The sequence below is a fragment of the Sapajus apella genome, unplaced genomic scaffold, assembly GCF_009761245.1.
Source record: "Sapajus apella isolate SASKATOON/1434 unplaced genomic scaffold, GSC_monkey_1.0 scaffold45, whole genome shotgun sequence".
In the NCBI taxonomy this organism is placed as follows: domain Eukaryota; kingdom Metazoa; phylum Chordata; class Mammalia; order Primates; family Cebidae; genus Sapajus; species Sapajus apella.
The window spans coordinates 11,869,446-11,886,258 of NW_022436985.1; the positions used below are offsets into that span (position 1 = coordinate 11,869,446).

The window sequence follows — 16,813 nt, forward strand, 5'->3', positions numbered from 1 at the left end:
AAACAGTGGTTTTAAAATATTGCAAATCTGTAGGAAAGTTAATTTAATTTAACATTAAATTTAATTTAACATTTCATTGAAAATGTTAAGTGGAAACAATACACAGCGTAAAATAAGTAAAAGGGTTTTCAGTCATATAACTCATTGTTTAAAACTAAAACGTATAAGATTTCTTTAAAATTCAATCAACAATCACAGAATTTATTAATATTAATAGGAACATTTGACATCTTAGATTAATATGATCATCTGAAACCCAAGATTATGGCTGACATTCAGTACTGACATTCTGTTTTGTTTTGTGTTCTGTATTAACTTTAGCAAACTCTGATATTCAGAGAAATCACAAAGGATTTCTTACAAATTAAATTGTACTTTAAGAATTTACCTTGCAATCTCATAACACTCCTATTAAACAAAGGGGGCAGGAGAAGATTTATTCTTTGAAGCATTGTTTCTATTATGAGTGCCATATGATAAAATATATCTCTTTAAATGTAGATTCAAATTGAGCATTTGCAAAATCCCTGAAGTAGATCTCATACAATAAAGTATATAGACCAATGAATAATTGGAGTGTCCCTTCCAGGTTCATGAATTTGAAGATTCACATATGCAGCTCTCCCAGTCCCACTGGAATTATTTATGAGATTTCTGGGTTGATGTGACTGCCTGTGGCCATTTATTTGGAGAAGTTAACTGGATCTCATTCTTTTTCTTTTCTTTTCTGTTTTGAAGTCACAGGTGGAAGAGGAGAAAGGGAGGAAAATAACCAACACTTGATAGAAATAATCCCTCAACAAAAATATATTCTCCAGTAGACATTAAGGATTCGTCTAAACTCAGGAACCCCAGAAATCTGATGATAAAGGAGAGAAGAGAGTCTTTAGAGACAACAGGAGCTTTGAAAAGATTCATCCTCAGGCTCCCCACAAACTCTTCACCCTGGAGGTGCTAACAAACATTACTAGATGGGTATGTGTCTCTCATGTACAGTACCCACTCCTTATTCATAGGGGATAAAAATCTCCGTTGGATACCTGAAATCTCAGACAGTATTGAGCCCTTTATATACTATATTTTTCCTATACATACATACCCATGGTAAAGTTTAATTTATGAATTAGGCGTAGTAAAAGTTTAACAATAATAACTAATAATAAGAATAATTATAGCAATATACTACAATGAAAGCTATGTGAACATGATCTTTCTTTCAAGGCATTTCATTGTACTATAGCTCTTAGCAACCGTAGCATGCAACTTTTTTTTCCCTTAAATCAGGAATGTTTTACCTTTTCACATAAGCGAAACATTTTATGACTTCTCTTTGGCATATCCAAATTTCCAGCATCACTGCTCTTGCACTTTGGGGCAATTATTAAGTAAAACAAGTCTTTCTTGAACACAAGCGCTGTGATACCATAACAGTCGATCTGATCACCGAGGTGCTACTAATGAGTAGAGGGCAGTGCGTGCAGTGTGAACGTTTGGACAGTTGGACAATTCACATCCCGTGAAGGGCAGTGTGAGATTTCATCATGCTACTAAAAACAATGTGCAACTTAAATCTTATGAATTGTTTATTTCTTGAATTACCCATTTAATATTTTTAGACTGCAGTTGACTAGTGGTAACCGAAACCTTGGATAAAGGAGAAATAACTCCTTACTGCATAACTATGAGGAATCCTCTGCTAAGGTACTAGAGTGGGGATCTCAGCCGGTGAGGCCTTTTCAAATTTTACAGTCACTTGCTAGCTATTTGGGGTTATGAACAAGGTAACCGTATGTGTTGTCATCCAAACTAGAGCACCGTGGGAGTGAAAGGTAGCACAATCAACAATTAGCCTGGGACAAAAGTTGTAAACTGCTCTTACTGAGCAAACTGGAATGAATGGTCATCCTAGTTAGGAACCTTCCCTTTCCCTAACAGAAGATACTTCTAAAACATGGGCACTTTACAAACATGTGCCATTAATCTAGTAAAATATCATGTTTTCAATGAATCTCTGCTATGTTAACTTTAATTTACCAACTTTGAAAACTAAGCTTTTAGGTTATTCTAAAATATAAAATGGTCAGTCAGCCTAAGAAACATCTGACGTGTTTAGAGAAAAACAAAATCACTTTCTCAGGTCAGGGTGTTGACAATATACAAAAGAATGGAAAATACATATAAGGACTGTAACTGTTTATAAAGTGTGAATTTGACATGATACAACTTATTTTTAACTACATCACTATATAAAAATTAGGCATTATGTTCTTGGAAATATACTGTAGTTCTAGATAAATAATTTTCTGCTTTTATTTTTTCGTTCCATTTGCTCATTTTTGTTAAATAATTTTTCTGTTTATATGATTCTATTTTCTATTTTTTGGTACACCAAGATCACATCTTTTATCTTTTCTTCCTTTGTTTAGTTCTATTCATAGCACCTTTTTAGCTCATTCTTCATATGGTGCATTCTCAACACTGTGTTAACTAAAACCTTTTAAAAACTCACTTTCAAATTTACAAACACTTACCTGATCGAAAGCATGTTTTTCACTCCCATAATCATCAGATCATTATCAAAAGTCCTGGCATTCCTCTTTGATACAATTGAGCATTTGGGGGCTGGGATAGCTTCCAAATCCACAAGTCATAAATTTCTGACTTCATATCTAGATATTCTTAACTGATCTACTTTTACACTATGAGTCCCATAACTGCAGATTGTTAGTAATATGGAAAAATCCAAAACTAAAAAAAAAAAAACCCATTTTTATAATTCAACATATTCACAGAAGAAGGTTCATTATAAACGATACATGATCTGAATTAAACCTGTAGGATTTACAAAGGTATATGTCTAACAATAATATTGAACAATCTGCAATTTATTTTAACATTCACCCACTCGAATTCAGGAGCTGAGTATGAATTCAGGAGCTAAGAATAACATTAGCTGGGGGAAAAAGATGAACAGGTTTGGTCTACCTTTCTGTTTTCCCATGATTTTAAAGGAACACTTACCTCCTCCAAAAGGTCCCCATATGACTCGGCGGATGGACTTCACCCAGTCTTCCATATCATTCTGGGTGCTTGCCATGAGGAGGTAGCTCTCATGATTTGCTGTCATCCGATCTCGATCACCTCCTGTGAAAACACAGTAACATATGCAGCTGAAGTTGCATCCAGAGATTCCTCATCATCAGCCTCCAGAGGAACCCCTGACACAGACACTGTGCCTAATACAGCCCATACTAGGTTCTGCCCAAGGAATTAAAATATTTACCATGGTTTCTGAGTGGGAAGAAAAAAATTTAAAAAAGAGAGGCTCTCATATTTTCAGGAGTAAGCTGGAGAACAAATGTCATTTTCTAAACAAAGCCTGGGTTTTTTGTCCTAGCAACAACCCATAGGCCTGTATCAATTTGTGATCCAATCTATTCACTCGAAGCTGCTGAATACGGAGAAATAGCAAAAACAAAATGAAAGACAGAAAAGGTGGAAAAGTGGTCCACAGAACTTGGCCTTTCATTTCAAGCAAGCATGGAGCAGCCTGAGCACTGCATAGTGCACACACACGGAGGCCACCAGGACATTGTGATTGGATGTCGGAGTTACAGGAAAGAGTAAAGAGTCATATGCAATGCCTTTAACCCACAGGTTCTGCTCTATGCCACTGTTCTGGAAGAGAAACCTCATCCTCCCAAATCACAACTTCAGGAGGGCAAACAAAGAGGAGGCAGGGAAGAAGACATGCCTGGCCAACCACAAAGGCCAGATCAACACCCCTGCTGGCTCTCGCACCTGCAGGTGAGCTTTAGGAAACCCTGGCAGTGCCTCTGTGCAAAACCTTGATGGTTCCTTCAGTATTTTTTCCCAAAGAACAACTCATGCACTTTAAAACCTTTATAATCTCTAATATCAACTTTGAAGTGCTAGACTTCCAAAGCATGTAATTTAATTTCTTAGAAGTGTTTTATAGGGCATTTAAGATTCCCCAGTGATTTAATTTTCCCACTTACAAAACAGGGATAATGATATTTGACCTTGAAACAGGTCTTGAGGCACGGTTTCGTTATACCTTTTATGTTTAAAGGAGTATTTCTGAAGACAAGTATTGGAGCCTGCACTCCTTCACCATCTTTGAACACAGTGTTGCTCACAGAAGGAATGATTAAAGAAATAGAATAGTATTTAACTGGATTCTGATAATACGTTAATAGTATACCAACTTCTAAGATACTCAAATATCTATCAACATTTAATTTTCATGCAGTGTTGTATACTTGATGCCTTGGGTTGAATTAATTCGTATCTGAGTATTTTGTGTGGTTAAGATGTTGTTCGTTTGTTTGTAAGTGGATCTAAATACTTTCATAAGGAGTTTGCAGGCTCCCATTTACAAAGGCACCACACTCTATTATTTCACACTCAATCTGGTTCACACATAGTTCTGAAAGTTACAGGCATTAGAGTTTGTGACCTCTAAATTCTAAATGAATGCTCTGGGTTGAGAAGGACAACTATTCTAGCATAATGTAAATTTTTTTATTCAGGTGAAAAATCAGAGAAGTTCATCTTGAAGTCAACCAGTTGAACAACCCGTATTGGTGTATTACATTTTAATACAACTAAATAAGAACAGAGGAAGGGCTCAAAAACTGTATCAAATAGCTTTCCTAATGTTGACAAATCTTTTGAATGAACAAAACTAGCCTCCTCATATTACAGTGAACATTTCATTACTAGGGAAACAGTGATTCTTTTACACATCTAGCTCCACTCTAGGTCGATCATCACTGTAAACCAGTGGTCCCCAACCTTTTTGGCACCCGGGACCCAGTTTTGTGGAAGACAATTTTTCCACAAATGGGGTGGTGGTAGTGATAGTTTCATAATGAAACTGTTCCACCTTAGATCATCAGGTGTTAGGTTCTCATAAGGAACAAGTAATCTAGATCCCTCTCAGGTGCTTCTATGAGAATCTAGTGCTGCCACTGATTTGACAGGAAGGGGAGCTTAGGCAGTAATGCTCACTTGCCTTTTGCTTACCTCCTGCTGTGTGACCCAGGGGTTGGGGATCCCTGCTTTAAACAACTTGTATATGAAAAAGCATCGATTCAGGAGTCAAAGAAAACCCAGCTCGAATCACAGTTTTATCTTATATTAGCTATTTGACTTCCAGGGAATTATTTAACTTCTGGAAACTCAGTAATCCTTTTTTGTTTTGTTTTGTTTTTTAAAGAAACTTTAATTTTAAGTTCCAGGATATATGTGCAGATTTGTTACATAAACTTGTGTCATGGGAATTTGTTGTAATGATTATTTCATTGCCCAGTTAGTAAGCCTAGTATCCATTATTTTTCCTGATTTTCTCCCTCCTTTCACTCTCCACCCTCCAATAGGCCCCAGTGTGTGTTGTTTCCCTCTATGTGCCCATGTGTTCTCATTATTTAGCTCCCACTTTAAGTGAGATCATGGAGTATTTGGTTTTCTGTTCCTGCATTAGTTTGCTAAGGATAATGGCCTTCGGCTCCTTTCATGTCCCTGCAAACACAGAATCTTGTTCTTTACTTTTTATGGCTACATAGTGTTCCATGGTGTACATGTAACATATTTTCTATATCCAATCTGTCATTTGATGGGCATTTGGGTTAATTCCATGTCTTTGCTATTGTGAATAATGTTGAAATGAACATATGTGTGCATGTGTCTTTATCTCAGAATGATGTATATTCCTTTGGGTATATACCCAATAATGGAATTGCTCCATCAGAGAGTATTTCTGTCTTTAGATCTTTGAGGAATCAACACACTGTCTTCCACATGGTTGAACTAATTTATATTCCCACCAACAATTTATAAGTGTTCCTGTTGCTCCACAACCTTGCCAGCGTTGGTTATTATTTTCTTTCGACTTTTTAATAATAGCCATTCTGACTGGTGTGAGGTGGTATCTTATTGTGGTGTTGATTTGCATTTCTCTAACGATCAGTGATGTGCTTTTTTTCATATGATTATTTGCCACATGTATGTCTTCTTTTGAAAAGTGTCTGTTCATGCCCTTTGTCCACTTTTTAATGGAGTTGTTTTTCTCTTGTGAATTTAAGTTCCTCATAGATGCAGGATATTAGAGCTTTATCAGATGGGTAGATTGCAAAAATTTTCTCTCCCAATCTGTAGGCTGTCTGTTCACTCTGTTGGTAGTTTCTTTTGCTGTGCAGAAGTTCTCTGGTTTAATTAGATTCCATTTGTCAATATTTGCTTTTCTTGCAATTGCTTTCGGTATTTTCATCATGAAATCTTTGCCTGTGCCTATGTCGTGAATGGTATTGCCTAGTTTATCTTCCAGGGTTTTTATAGTTTTGAGATTTACATTTAAGTCTTTACCATCTTGAGTTGATTTTTGTGTATGGCATAAGGAAGGAGTCTGAAACTCAGTCATCTTAATCATGCTTTAGAAATAATTGTACATACTTGGCCAACTTTTGTGAGAATTCAACAAAATAAAGAATACAAAAATACTAGCACTAAAGTAGAAATGTTGTAAATATTAAATTTATGTCATTTAATTGTCTCTCATGCTTACCTAAGCAAAAAGTACATATTACATTACATCGATCCCAGAGATATTACATCTAATAAGTGTTTGAGAACAATTAGTCAGTAGCAACAACGATATTCTAAAAGTGTTACCTTTCTTTGATACATATATGCATACTAACGTACATTAAAATTACATACTGCACATGTAAATATACCATACCTAAATATGCATATACATGGCTGTATGACATAGAAGTGGCAGAAGTAACTAAATGGCAAAATAAAAACATGCTTCATTTGGCATGGTGCAGTTCTAAAAATTAATTTTGTATTCTGATCCACTTATGCCACAGTATCGAGTGCAAAATATTATCATTTTGAAATCAGAATATTGTAATTATTGTCTTTGCCTGAAGGATGTTTAGCAATTCAGAGAGCAATAGCCTGCTGTGTCACTCCAGGCCTAGTAATTAGAGTGAGTGGCAGCCGCTACAGTGTGTTTCTGCCTGAAAGCAGAGGAAAAAGAATGGCACACACAACTGGCCATTATCCCTTGACTTTTCATTTGATGCTTTATCTCTGCCAACGGTGCTACATGTCTGACCTTAATCTCATTTAGACTGCCAATCACAGATACAAAATCCCATCTGTGAATTTCATCTCTGAATCTAGATCTTCATTTCTCATTTTAATAGCAAGGTGTGGGGTATGATTTAGAAAAACTTTTTACGTAATTCTTTGTGGAAATACAGACTCATTACTAAAGATGTGACTGAAACAATTATATGTATTTCTAAAGATATGAACTAAATACTCCGTACTAAAAATAGGTGACTTCTAACTGAAAGAGCCATCTGTTCTAATGCATAAACCCTCGGTTCTAAGAGCATGGGGCTGTGTCTTGCAATTGAAGGAGCTTAAAAATAACTTACCAAATATATGATTTGATAAATGAATAAATTTAATCATGTGGATCAAGATTCGCTCTCTTCCTTAGCCCTTTCAAAAGGTGAAATTCTTTCAAGAGGTGAAATTTTCATAAGCAATGTTGAGATATAATTATCACTGGAATAGTGAGAGTTTCCCAGTCTTCATACATAATATGTGTATGTATTATATCACATTGTATTAATGTTATATGAACCAGTATACATTCTACTTTCTTCATTTCTGCATGAACATAAATATCTATGCAGTTGTAATGTTTTAAATAATATTACTTTAAATGATACTAGATTGGCTCACATTTTAAAGAACATTTGTCAGAAAGTAGTACACAATTTTTAGATGTTACCTCTTTTTGGTAGCAATGCTTTAGTGCTACTGTTAACACATCAAGCATTTATGATTTCGTTAACTAAGTTGGCCACATCATTCAATTTTACTTGTTTATATCTAATTGAAAGTATTTGTACATTTTGTTGAGATAGTCTATATATTTTCATTTGACATAAATTTTTCTTTCTTAAAAATAAAATAGATTCTCTTAAATAATTGCTTAACATGGTCAACTTTTACAAAAATTAAAAGTTGGATTTAAAAAAGCTTAATGGGCTGGGTGTGGTGGCTCATGCCTATAATCCCAGCACTTTGGGAGGGTGAGCAGGCAGATCACAAGGTCAGGAGTTTGAGACCATCCTGGCCAACATGGTGAAACCCCATCTCTACTAAAATACAGAAAATTAGCCAGCGTGGTGGTGCATGCCTGTAGTCCCAGCTACTCAGGAGGCTGAGGCAGGGGAATTGCTTGAATCTGCCAGGCGGAGGTTGCAGTGAGGCGAGATTGCGCCACTGCACTCCAGCAGCCTGGCGACAGAGTGAGACTCTTGTCTCAAAAAAAAAAAAGCTTAATGAATTTAGTAGACTAAGAAATATGTAATCTAAAATTAAAAGGTAGGTTAAAGAAATAAACACAAAAAATGTAGAGTTAATTCTAAAATGAAATGTAAATATTCATTAATTGTATGAAAACATTGACATTTTTAGTAATTACAAAATAATAATTTCAAAAATGGTATTTTTAATAAATAAATTTGAAAATAATTCTTAATTTTTTAAGAGAAATATTGGAAATGGTATACCAAGATGAACATGCTCATTGCTTATAGGCATATGGATAATATTCCTTACGATGCAGTCACTAAAATAGAATTTTGAAGTTTGTTAATATGAGCTTTTATTATGTAAATGCAACTACACAAATTTTATGTATGATATTATCTCAATTTGAACATAGATAGAAAGTTAGAAAAATAAGACACTAGATTGAAATACACAATAGTTTTAACAATAACTATCTCTGATTGCTAAGATTGAGAGGTTTTTCACTCTTTTTGTACTTTTCTATAATTTCAATATGTTTAATGATGCATCATTTTATAATAAATGTATTATTCTATATGCTCTACCATGTATCATTTTATTACCAGAAAAAAAGAATTATTGAAAAGAAAAAAGAGCAAATTATATGAATCATTAGGTCATGAAGGCACTAAATGATAAAAAGCTAAGACATACCGAAGGTAATTATCACTAACCTCCCTCTGTGCTGCTTAATTACTTACTTTGAATTCTCATTAATTTACCTATAGTTTCTTTCCTTGATTCTCCAGACACTGATTCTTCCATTGAGCGTCCTCAGTGGAAGATTTGGGACATGAGACCTATGTCGCTCAAAGTCCAGACTACATCAGGTAACTGGGACTTTCTCAGTGACAAAAAAGATTGCTGCTATTTTGTGCATTAAAGATTGCTACTATGTGCATTACTTTTTAAAAAATTATACTGTAAGTGTGTACTTACTTTCACTCATACAGTTATAAGCTCTTATTTATTTTTTAAAAAATATTCCTTTCCCCAAACTTAGTTTGGGTCTTTATTAGTAGTCGAATTCTAATGATAAATTGCAAGAATAAAAGTAAATTCTGAAGTATATCAGTGGAAAATTACTGAGAGGAAAAATATTTCTTCCCTTTTATGGTGACTGATACTTGAAAAACAAGCAGAGCTATGTGATGCACAAACAAAAAGTTATAGGCATCTATGGATACTGTCACTTCCTAATAAATAACAACAAAAAATAAGAATATAGCACATAATTCACAAAATAAAGCTAGAGAACAAATTGGCCTCACATTCAATACTGTATTTAAGTTTTTCATATATAGAGATTTTACTACCTGAAAATTAAAGGTTTTGGTATGATTTATTAAGTGATTTTTTTACAAGTATTTCTTCCCCAAAGGTTAATTTCAAATATATCAGCAGGGTAAAATTTCAATGTATTTTGTCAGTGGAAAAGTTGATAAAATGTACTGTGTCTTTCTACAATAAGCTTTTTGAATATTTTAAAATCTCTAAACCAAAAAATCAGAATTAATTAAGGTCCCAGTGGCAGTAATTATCATTTCTTTTGTAGCCAGTACCACACAATAAACATATTACTAGATGTTATCTTGAATTGTTATAAAATTAATTCTACATTTTAATTTCCTCAGTACATACTATAATACTATTTTACATATTTCTTTTATCCCCTAGTAAGTCATAATCTCTTTGTAAGAAGAAATCATTCTACAATACACAGCTAGCTTATGTCTAAGTTCAAAGTAGCTATAAATGAACACTTATTAACCAATTATAAAAGGATTGGTATTTATTATTTATAAGCTTCTAAAAATTAAATTTAGTAAAGATTTGTTGAGAATCTTTTTGGCTATAGATATATAAATAATTGACTTTAAAACTCTATACTGTACAAATTACTACTGACTTGCCTTTCTTCAAACTTTATTATGAAAATGTCTGAAATGGGAACAGTGAGTAAAAGTCTTGCCTTGCTCAAATTGCAAATACAAATACATGCTTATAAATAAGTATTGGGCTAGGCATGATGACTAAGGGCCAGGCACAGTGGCTCATGCCTATAATCCCAAAACTTTGGAAGGCCAAGGTGGGTGAATCACTTGGGGTTAGAAGTTCAAGATCAGTCTGGACAATATGGTAAAACCCTGCCTCTACTAAAAACACAAAAACTAGCCAGGTGTGGTAGTTCATGCCTGTAATCCCAGCTACTCAGAAGGCTGAGGCATGAGAATTGCTGACCCAGAAGGTGGAGGTTGCAGTGAGCCCCACTGCACTCCAACCTAGGTGACAGAGTGAGACTGAGTCTCACACACAAAAAAGAAGTATTGAGCAAGGCATGGTGGCTCATGCCTGTAATTCCAGAACTTTGGGAAGCCAAGGCTTGAGAATCACCTCATAAGCAAATAAGAAATGAAATTATTTACAAACAAGCAAATGCTGAGAGATTTTGTCACCACCAGGTCTTCCTTATAAGAGCTCCTATAGAAAGCACTAAATATGGAAAGGAAAAACCGGTACCAGCCACTGCAAAAACATAACAAATTGTAAAGGCCATTGACACTATAAAGAGACTGCATCAACAAACAGGCAAAATAATCAGCTAGCAACATAATGACAGGATCAAATTAACACATAATAATATTAACCTTAAATGTAATCAGGCTAAATGCCCCAATTAAAAGACCAAGAATGGCAAATTTTTTTTTTTTTTTTTTTTGAGACGGGGTTTCACTCATGCTACCCAGGCTGGAGTGCAATGGCATGATCTCGGCTCACCGCAACCTCCGTCTCCTGGGTTCAGGCAATTCTTCTGCCTCAGCCTCCTGAGTAGCTGGGATTACAGGCACGTGCCACCATGCCCAGCTAATGTTTTGTGTTTTTAGTAGAGACGGGGTTTCACCATGTTGACCAGGATGGTCTCGATCTCTTGACCTCGTGATCCACCCGCCTCGGCCTCCCAAAGTGCTGGGATTACAGGCTTGAGCCACTGCGCCCGGCCTAAGAATGGCAAATTAAATAGTCAAGACCCATTGGTGTGCTGTATTCAGGAGACTATTCTCAAGTGCAAAGATACACATAGGCTCAAAATAAAGGGATGGAGGAATATTTACCAAGCAAATGGAAAACAAACAAACAAAAAAAAGCATGGGTTGCAATCCTAATCTCTAACAAAAAAAAGTTTTTAAACCAACAAAGATAAAAAGAGACAAAGAAGGGCACTATATAATGGTAAAGGGGTCAATGCAACAAGAAGAGTTAACTATCTTAAATATATATGTACACAATACAGGAGCACCCAGATTCATAAAGCAAGTTCTTAGAGACTTACAAAGAGTCTTAGACTCCCACACAATAATAGTGGGAGACTTTAACACCAATACTAGACAGATCAATGAGACAGAAAATTACCAAGGATATTCAGGACTTGAACTCAGCTCTGGACCAAGCAAACCTAATAGACATTTATAGAACTCTCTACCTCAAATCAACAGAATATACATTATTCTTAGCACCACATCACATTTATTCTAAAATTGACCACATAATTTGAAGTAAAACACTCCTCAGCAAATACAAAAAAACTAAAGCATAACAGTCTCTCAGACCACTGTACAATCAAATTAGAACACAGATGAAAAAACTCACTCAAAACCTCACAACTACATGGAAACTGAACAATCTGCTCCTGAATGACTACTCCTTAATTTCATAAATAATGAAATTAAGGCAGAAATAAATAAGTTCTCTAAAACCAGTGTGAACGAAGACACAACATACATGCATCACTGGGACATAGCTAAAGCAGTGTTTGGAGAGAAATTTATAGCACTAAATGCCCACAGGAGAAAGCGGGAAAAAATCTACAATTGACACCCTAACATCGCAATTAAAAGAACTAGAAAAACAAGAGCAAACAAATTCAAAAGCTAGCAGAAGACAAGAAATAACTAAGATCAGAGCAGAACTGAAGGAGATAAAGATAAAAAAAAAAATCAATGAATCCAGGAGCTGGTTTTTTGAAAAGATTAACAAAATAGATAGTTGACTAGCCAGACCAATAAAGAAGAAAGGAGAGAAGAATCAAATAGACACAATAAAAATGATAAAGGGGATATCACCCCGGATCCAACAGAAATAGAAACTACCATTAGAGAATACTCTAAACACCTCTAGGCAAATAAACTAGAAAATCTAGAAGAAATGGATAAATTCCTGGACACTTACAACCTCGCAAGACTAAACAAGGAAGCAATCGAATCCCTGAATAGACCAATAACAAGTTCTGAAATTGAGACAGTAATTAATAGCCTACCAACCAAAAAAAGCTCAGGACCAGATGGAGTCACAGCTGAATTCTACCAAAGGTACAAAGAGGAGCTGGTACCATTCCTTCTGAAACTGTTCCAGACAATAGAAAAAAAGGGACTCCTCCCTAACTCATTTCATGAGACCAGCATCATCCTGATACCCAAACCTGGCAGAGACACAACTAAAAAAGAAAACTTCAGGCCAGTGTCCCTGATGAACATTGATGCAAAAACCCTCAGTAAAATATTGGCAAACCAAATACAGCAGCACATCAAAAAGCTGATCCACCATAATCAAGTTGGCATCATCCCTGCGATGCAAGGCTGGTTCAACATATGCAAATCAATAAACATAATTCATCATATAAACAGAACAAATGACAAAAGCCACATGATTATCTCAATAGATGCAGAAAAGGCCTTTGATAAAATTCAACATCCTTCATGCTAAAAACTCTCAATAAACTAGGTATTGATGGAATGTATCTCAAAATAATAAGAGCTATTTATGACAGATCCACGGCCAATATCATACTGAATGGGCAAAAGCTGAAGGCATTCCTTTTGGAAACTGGAACAAGACAAGTATGCCCTCTCTCATCACTCCTATTCAATACAGTATTGGAAGTTCTGGCCAGGGCAAGCAGGCAAGAGAAATAAAGAAAGAGTATTCAAATAGGAAGAGAAGAAGTCAAATTGTCTCTGTTTGCAGACGACATGATTATATATTTAGAAAACCCCACTGTCTCAGCCCAAAATCTCCTTAAGCTGATAAACAACTTCAACAAAGTCTCAGGATACAAAAATCAATGTGCAAAATATCACAAACATTCCCATACACCAATAACAAATAAACAGAGAGCTAAATCATGAGTGAACTCTCATTCACAATTGCTACAAAGAGAATAAAACACCTAGGAATACAACTTACAAGCAATGTGAATGACCTCTTCAAGGAGAACTACAAACCGCTGCTCAAGGAAATAAGAGAGGACATAAACAAATGAAAAAAATATTCCATGCTCATGGATAGGAAGAATCAATGTCGTGAAAATGGCTATACTGTCCAAAGTAGTTTATAGATTCAATGCTATCCACATCAAGCTACCATTGACTGTCTTCACAGAATTAGAAACAACTACTTTAAATTTCATATGGAACCAAAAAAAGAGTCCATATAGCCAAGACTATCTTAAGCAAAAAGAACAAAGCTGGAGGCATCATGCTACCTGACTTCAAACTATGCTACAAACTATAGTAACCAAAACAGCATGGTACTGGTACCAAAACAGATATATAGACCAATGGAACAGAACAGAGACCTCAGAAATAATGCCACACATCTACAACCATCTGGTCTTTGACAAACATGTCAAAAACAAGGAATGGGGAAACGATTTCCTGTTCAATAAATGGTGTTGGGAAAATTGGCTAGCCATATGCCGAACTGAAACTGGACCCTTTCCTTAAAACCTTATACAAAAATTAACTCAAGATGGATTAAAGTCTTAAACATAAGACCTAAAACTGTAAAATCCCTAGAAGAAAACCTAGGCAATACCATTCAGGACATAGGCATGGCCAAAGACTTCATAACTAAACACCAAAAGCAATGGCAACAAAAGCCAAAATTGACAAATGGGATCTAATTAGACTAAAGCGATTCTGCACAGCAAAAGAAACTATCATCAGAGTGAACAGGACACCTACAGAAGAACACCTACAGAGTGGGAGAAAAATTTTGCAATCTATCTGTCTGACAAAGGGCTAATATCCAGAATTTACAAGGAACTTAAACAAATTTACAATAAAAAAAAAAAGCAACCCCATCAAAAAGTGGGAGAACGATATGAACAGACACTTCTCAAAAAAAAAAAAGACATTTATGCAGCCAACAAACATATGAAAAAATGCTCATCATCACTGTCATTAGAGAAATGCAAATCAAAACCACAATGAGATACCACCCCATGCCAGTTAGAATGGCAATCATTAAAAAGTCAGGAAAGAACAGATGCTAGAGAGGGTGTGGAGAAGCACAAACACTTTTACACTGTTGGTGGGAGTGTAAATTAGTTCAACCATTGTTGGAGACAGTGTAGCAATTCCTCAAGGATCTAGAACTAGAAATGCCATTTGACCCAACAATCCCATTATTGGTATATATCCAAAGGATTATAAATCATTCTACTATGAAGACACATGCACGTGTATGTTTCTTACAGCACTGTTGACAATAGCAAATACTTGGAATTAATCCAAATGCCCATAAATGATAGACTGGTTAAAGAAAATGTGGCATGTATACACCATGGAATACTATGCAGCCTTAAAAAAGGATGAGTTCATGTCCTTTGTAGGGACATGGATGAAGCTGGAAACTATTGTTCTCAGCAAACTAACACAGGAACAGAAAACCAAACGCTGCATGTTCTCACTCATAAATGAGGATTGAACAATGAGAAGACATGGACATACAGAGGGGAACATCACATACTGGGGCCTGTCAGGGTGTGGGGGACTAACAGAGGGATAGCATTAGGAGAAATACCTAATGTAGATGACAGATTGATGGGTGCAGCAAACCACCATGGCACATGTATACCTATGTAACAAACCTGCACGTTCTGCACATGTATCCCAGAACTTAAAGTATAAGAAAAAATCAATAAATCAATCAATAAATAAGAAAGTCATGACTGATTTATCTTTCTTTCTTTTTTTTAAATTTTTTTGAGATGAAGTCTTGCACTGTTGCCTGGGCTGGAGTGCAATGGCACGATCTCTGCACACCCTAACCTCTGCCTCCCAGGTTCAAGCAATTTTCTAGCCTCAGCCTCTTAAGTAGCTGGGATTACAGGGACCTGCCGGCACGCTTGGCTAATTTTTTTTTGTATTCTTGGTAGAGATGGGATTTCACTAAGTTGGTCTGACCTCCTGATCCACCCACTTTGGCCTCCCAAAGTGCTGGAATTACAGGTGTGAGCCACCATGCCCAGCCTGATTTATTTTTTAAGTAAATATTGACTTTTATTTTGGTTATGTTTTTACAAAAGTACAATTGTGATACATTTTACTTTTCAGTGATTAATGAAACTTCTGAAATCACAAATAGGCTAAGTTTGTATTTTCACTATTTTTCACATTTTTTGGACTTATTCCTTCAAAAGGGTGCTATTTGTAATGAGCATATCAAAGATAAGAATGACATAATTTATTATGTTTTGAATACTTGTTTCCCAGGTTGCACTGGGAAGTTAACAGGATCTCAATTTAAGTTCAACAGTTTATTTTGATTTTCACTTTTGTCAGAGGTTCAGAATCTAGTTACTTCCTTCTCAGCATGTAATTGCATTCTTCTGATGGAAACTTCAAACAAATAAAGGTAGAGCATTTCCTTGGCAGAACCAAAGTATCTAGAATTTATGTCCTCTTCCAATTTGTTTGGTTTAGGTTGGAAGACTAGTGTATTCAAAATATCTGACTGACATAGGAGGAAGGTTGCTCTTATAGATGGTATTTATATTCAGATCAGTGTTACTCCAGCAATGCAGATACAGACTAGAATTACAAGAGAAGGCAAGTCCTGATACAATAACCCACAACATGTGGCAAATGGAATACCACTTCTTTAGGAGCAAGACAGGGAGTTTGTTGACTTATAAATGAACACCTAAACTAAAGGCATTTCTATCAGGAAGTCCCATAACAGTACAGACGACTTGAATATTGAAGAAAATTGGTGAGAAGTATAGGAATTCTTAATGGTCATGAAAGTTAAAAACAGAAAGTTTTCAATAACTTGACAAAGCGATAAAAGATTCTTCATACAGGGGAAAATGTGGAATTATATTGAACTTTATGTTCCCTACAAATATGGTGATAAACCCTCTATTGCAGGGTTACTCAAACTGTCATGAAAACTTCAGTGTATACGTCTAAGAGGACAGTACCTGGAAACTTGTTAGAAATGGGAATTACTAAACACCATCCCACACTAACTGAATCAAATTTGCAATGGGACCCCACAATCTGTGTTTTGAAGATGCCCACTGGGTGATTCTGATGCATCATAAAGTCTGAGAGCCACTACTCTA

The 16,813-nt window shown here is 35.5% G+C and overlaps 1 protein-coding gene across 7 annotated transcripts in view; it reads right to left on the reverse strand.

Annotated features, from left to right (window-relative positions):
- ARHGAP24 (Rho GTPase activating protein 24) overlaps positions 1 to 16,813 on the reverse strand; it is a 487,442-nt gene that overhangs the window by 79,462 nt on the left and 391,167 nt on the right. For all 7 annotated transcript variants that reach the window (XM_032239858.1, XM_032239862.1, XM_032239861.1 and 4 more), the window contains one exon: positions 3,022 to 3,144. In XM_032239858.1, coding sequence (XP_032095749.1) covers positions 3,022 to 3,144 — 123 coding nt within the window. The remainder of the gene's footprint in view (positions 1 to 3,021; positions 3,145 to 16,813) is intronic.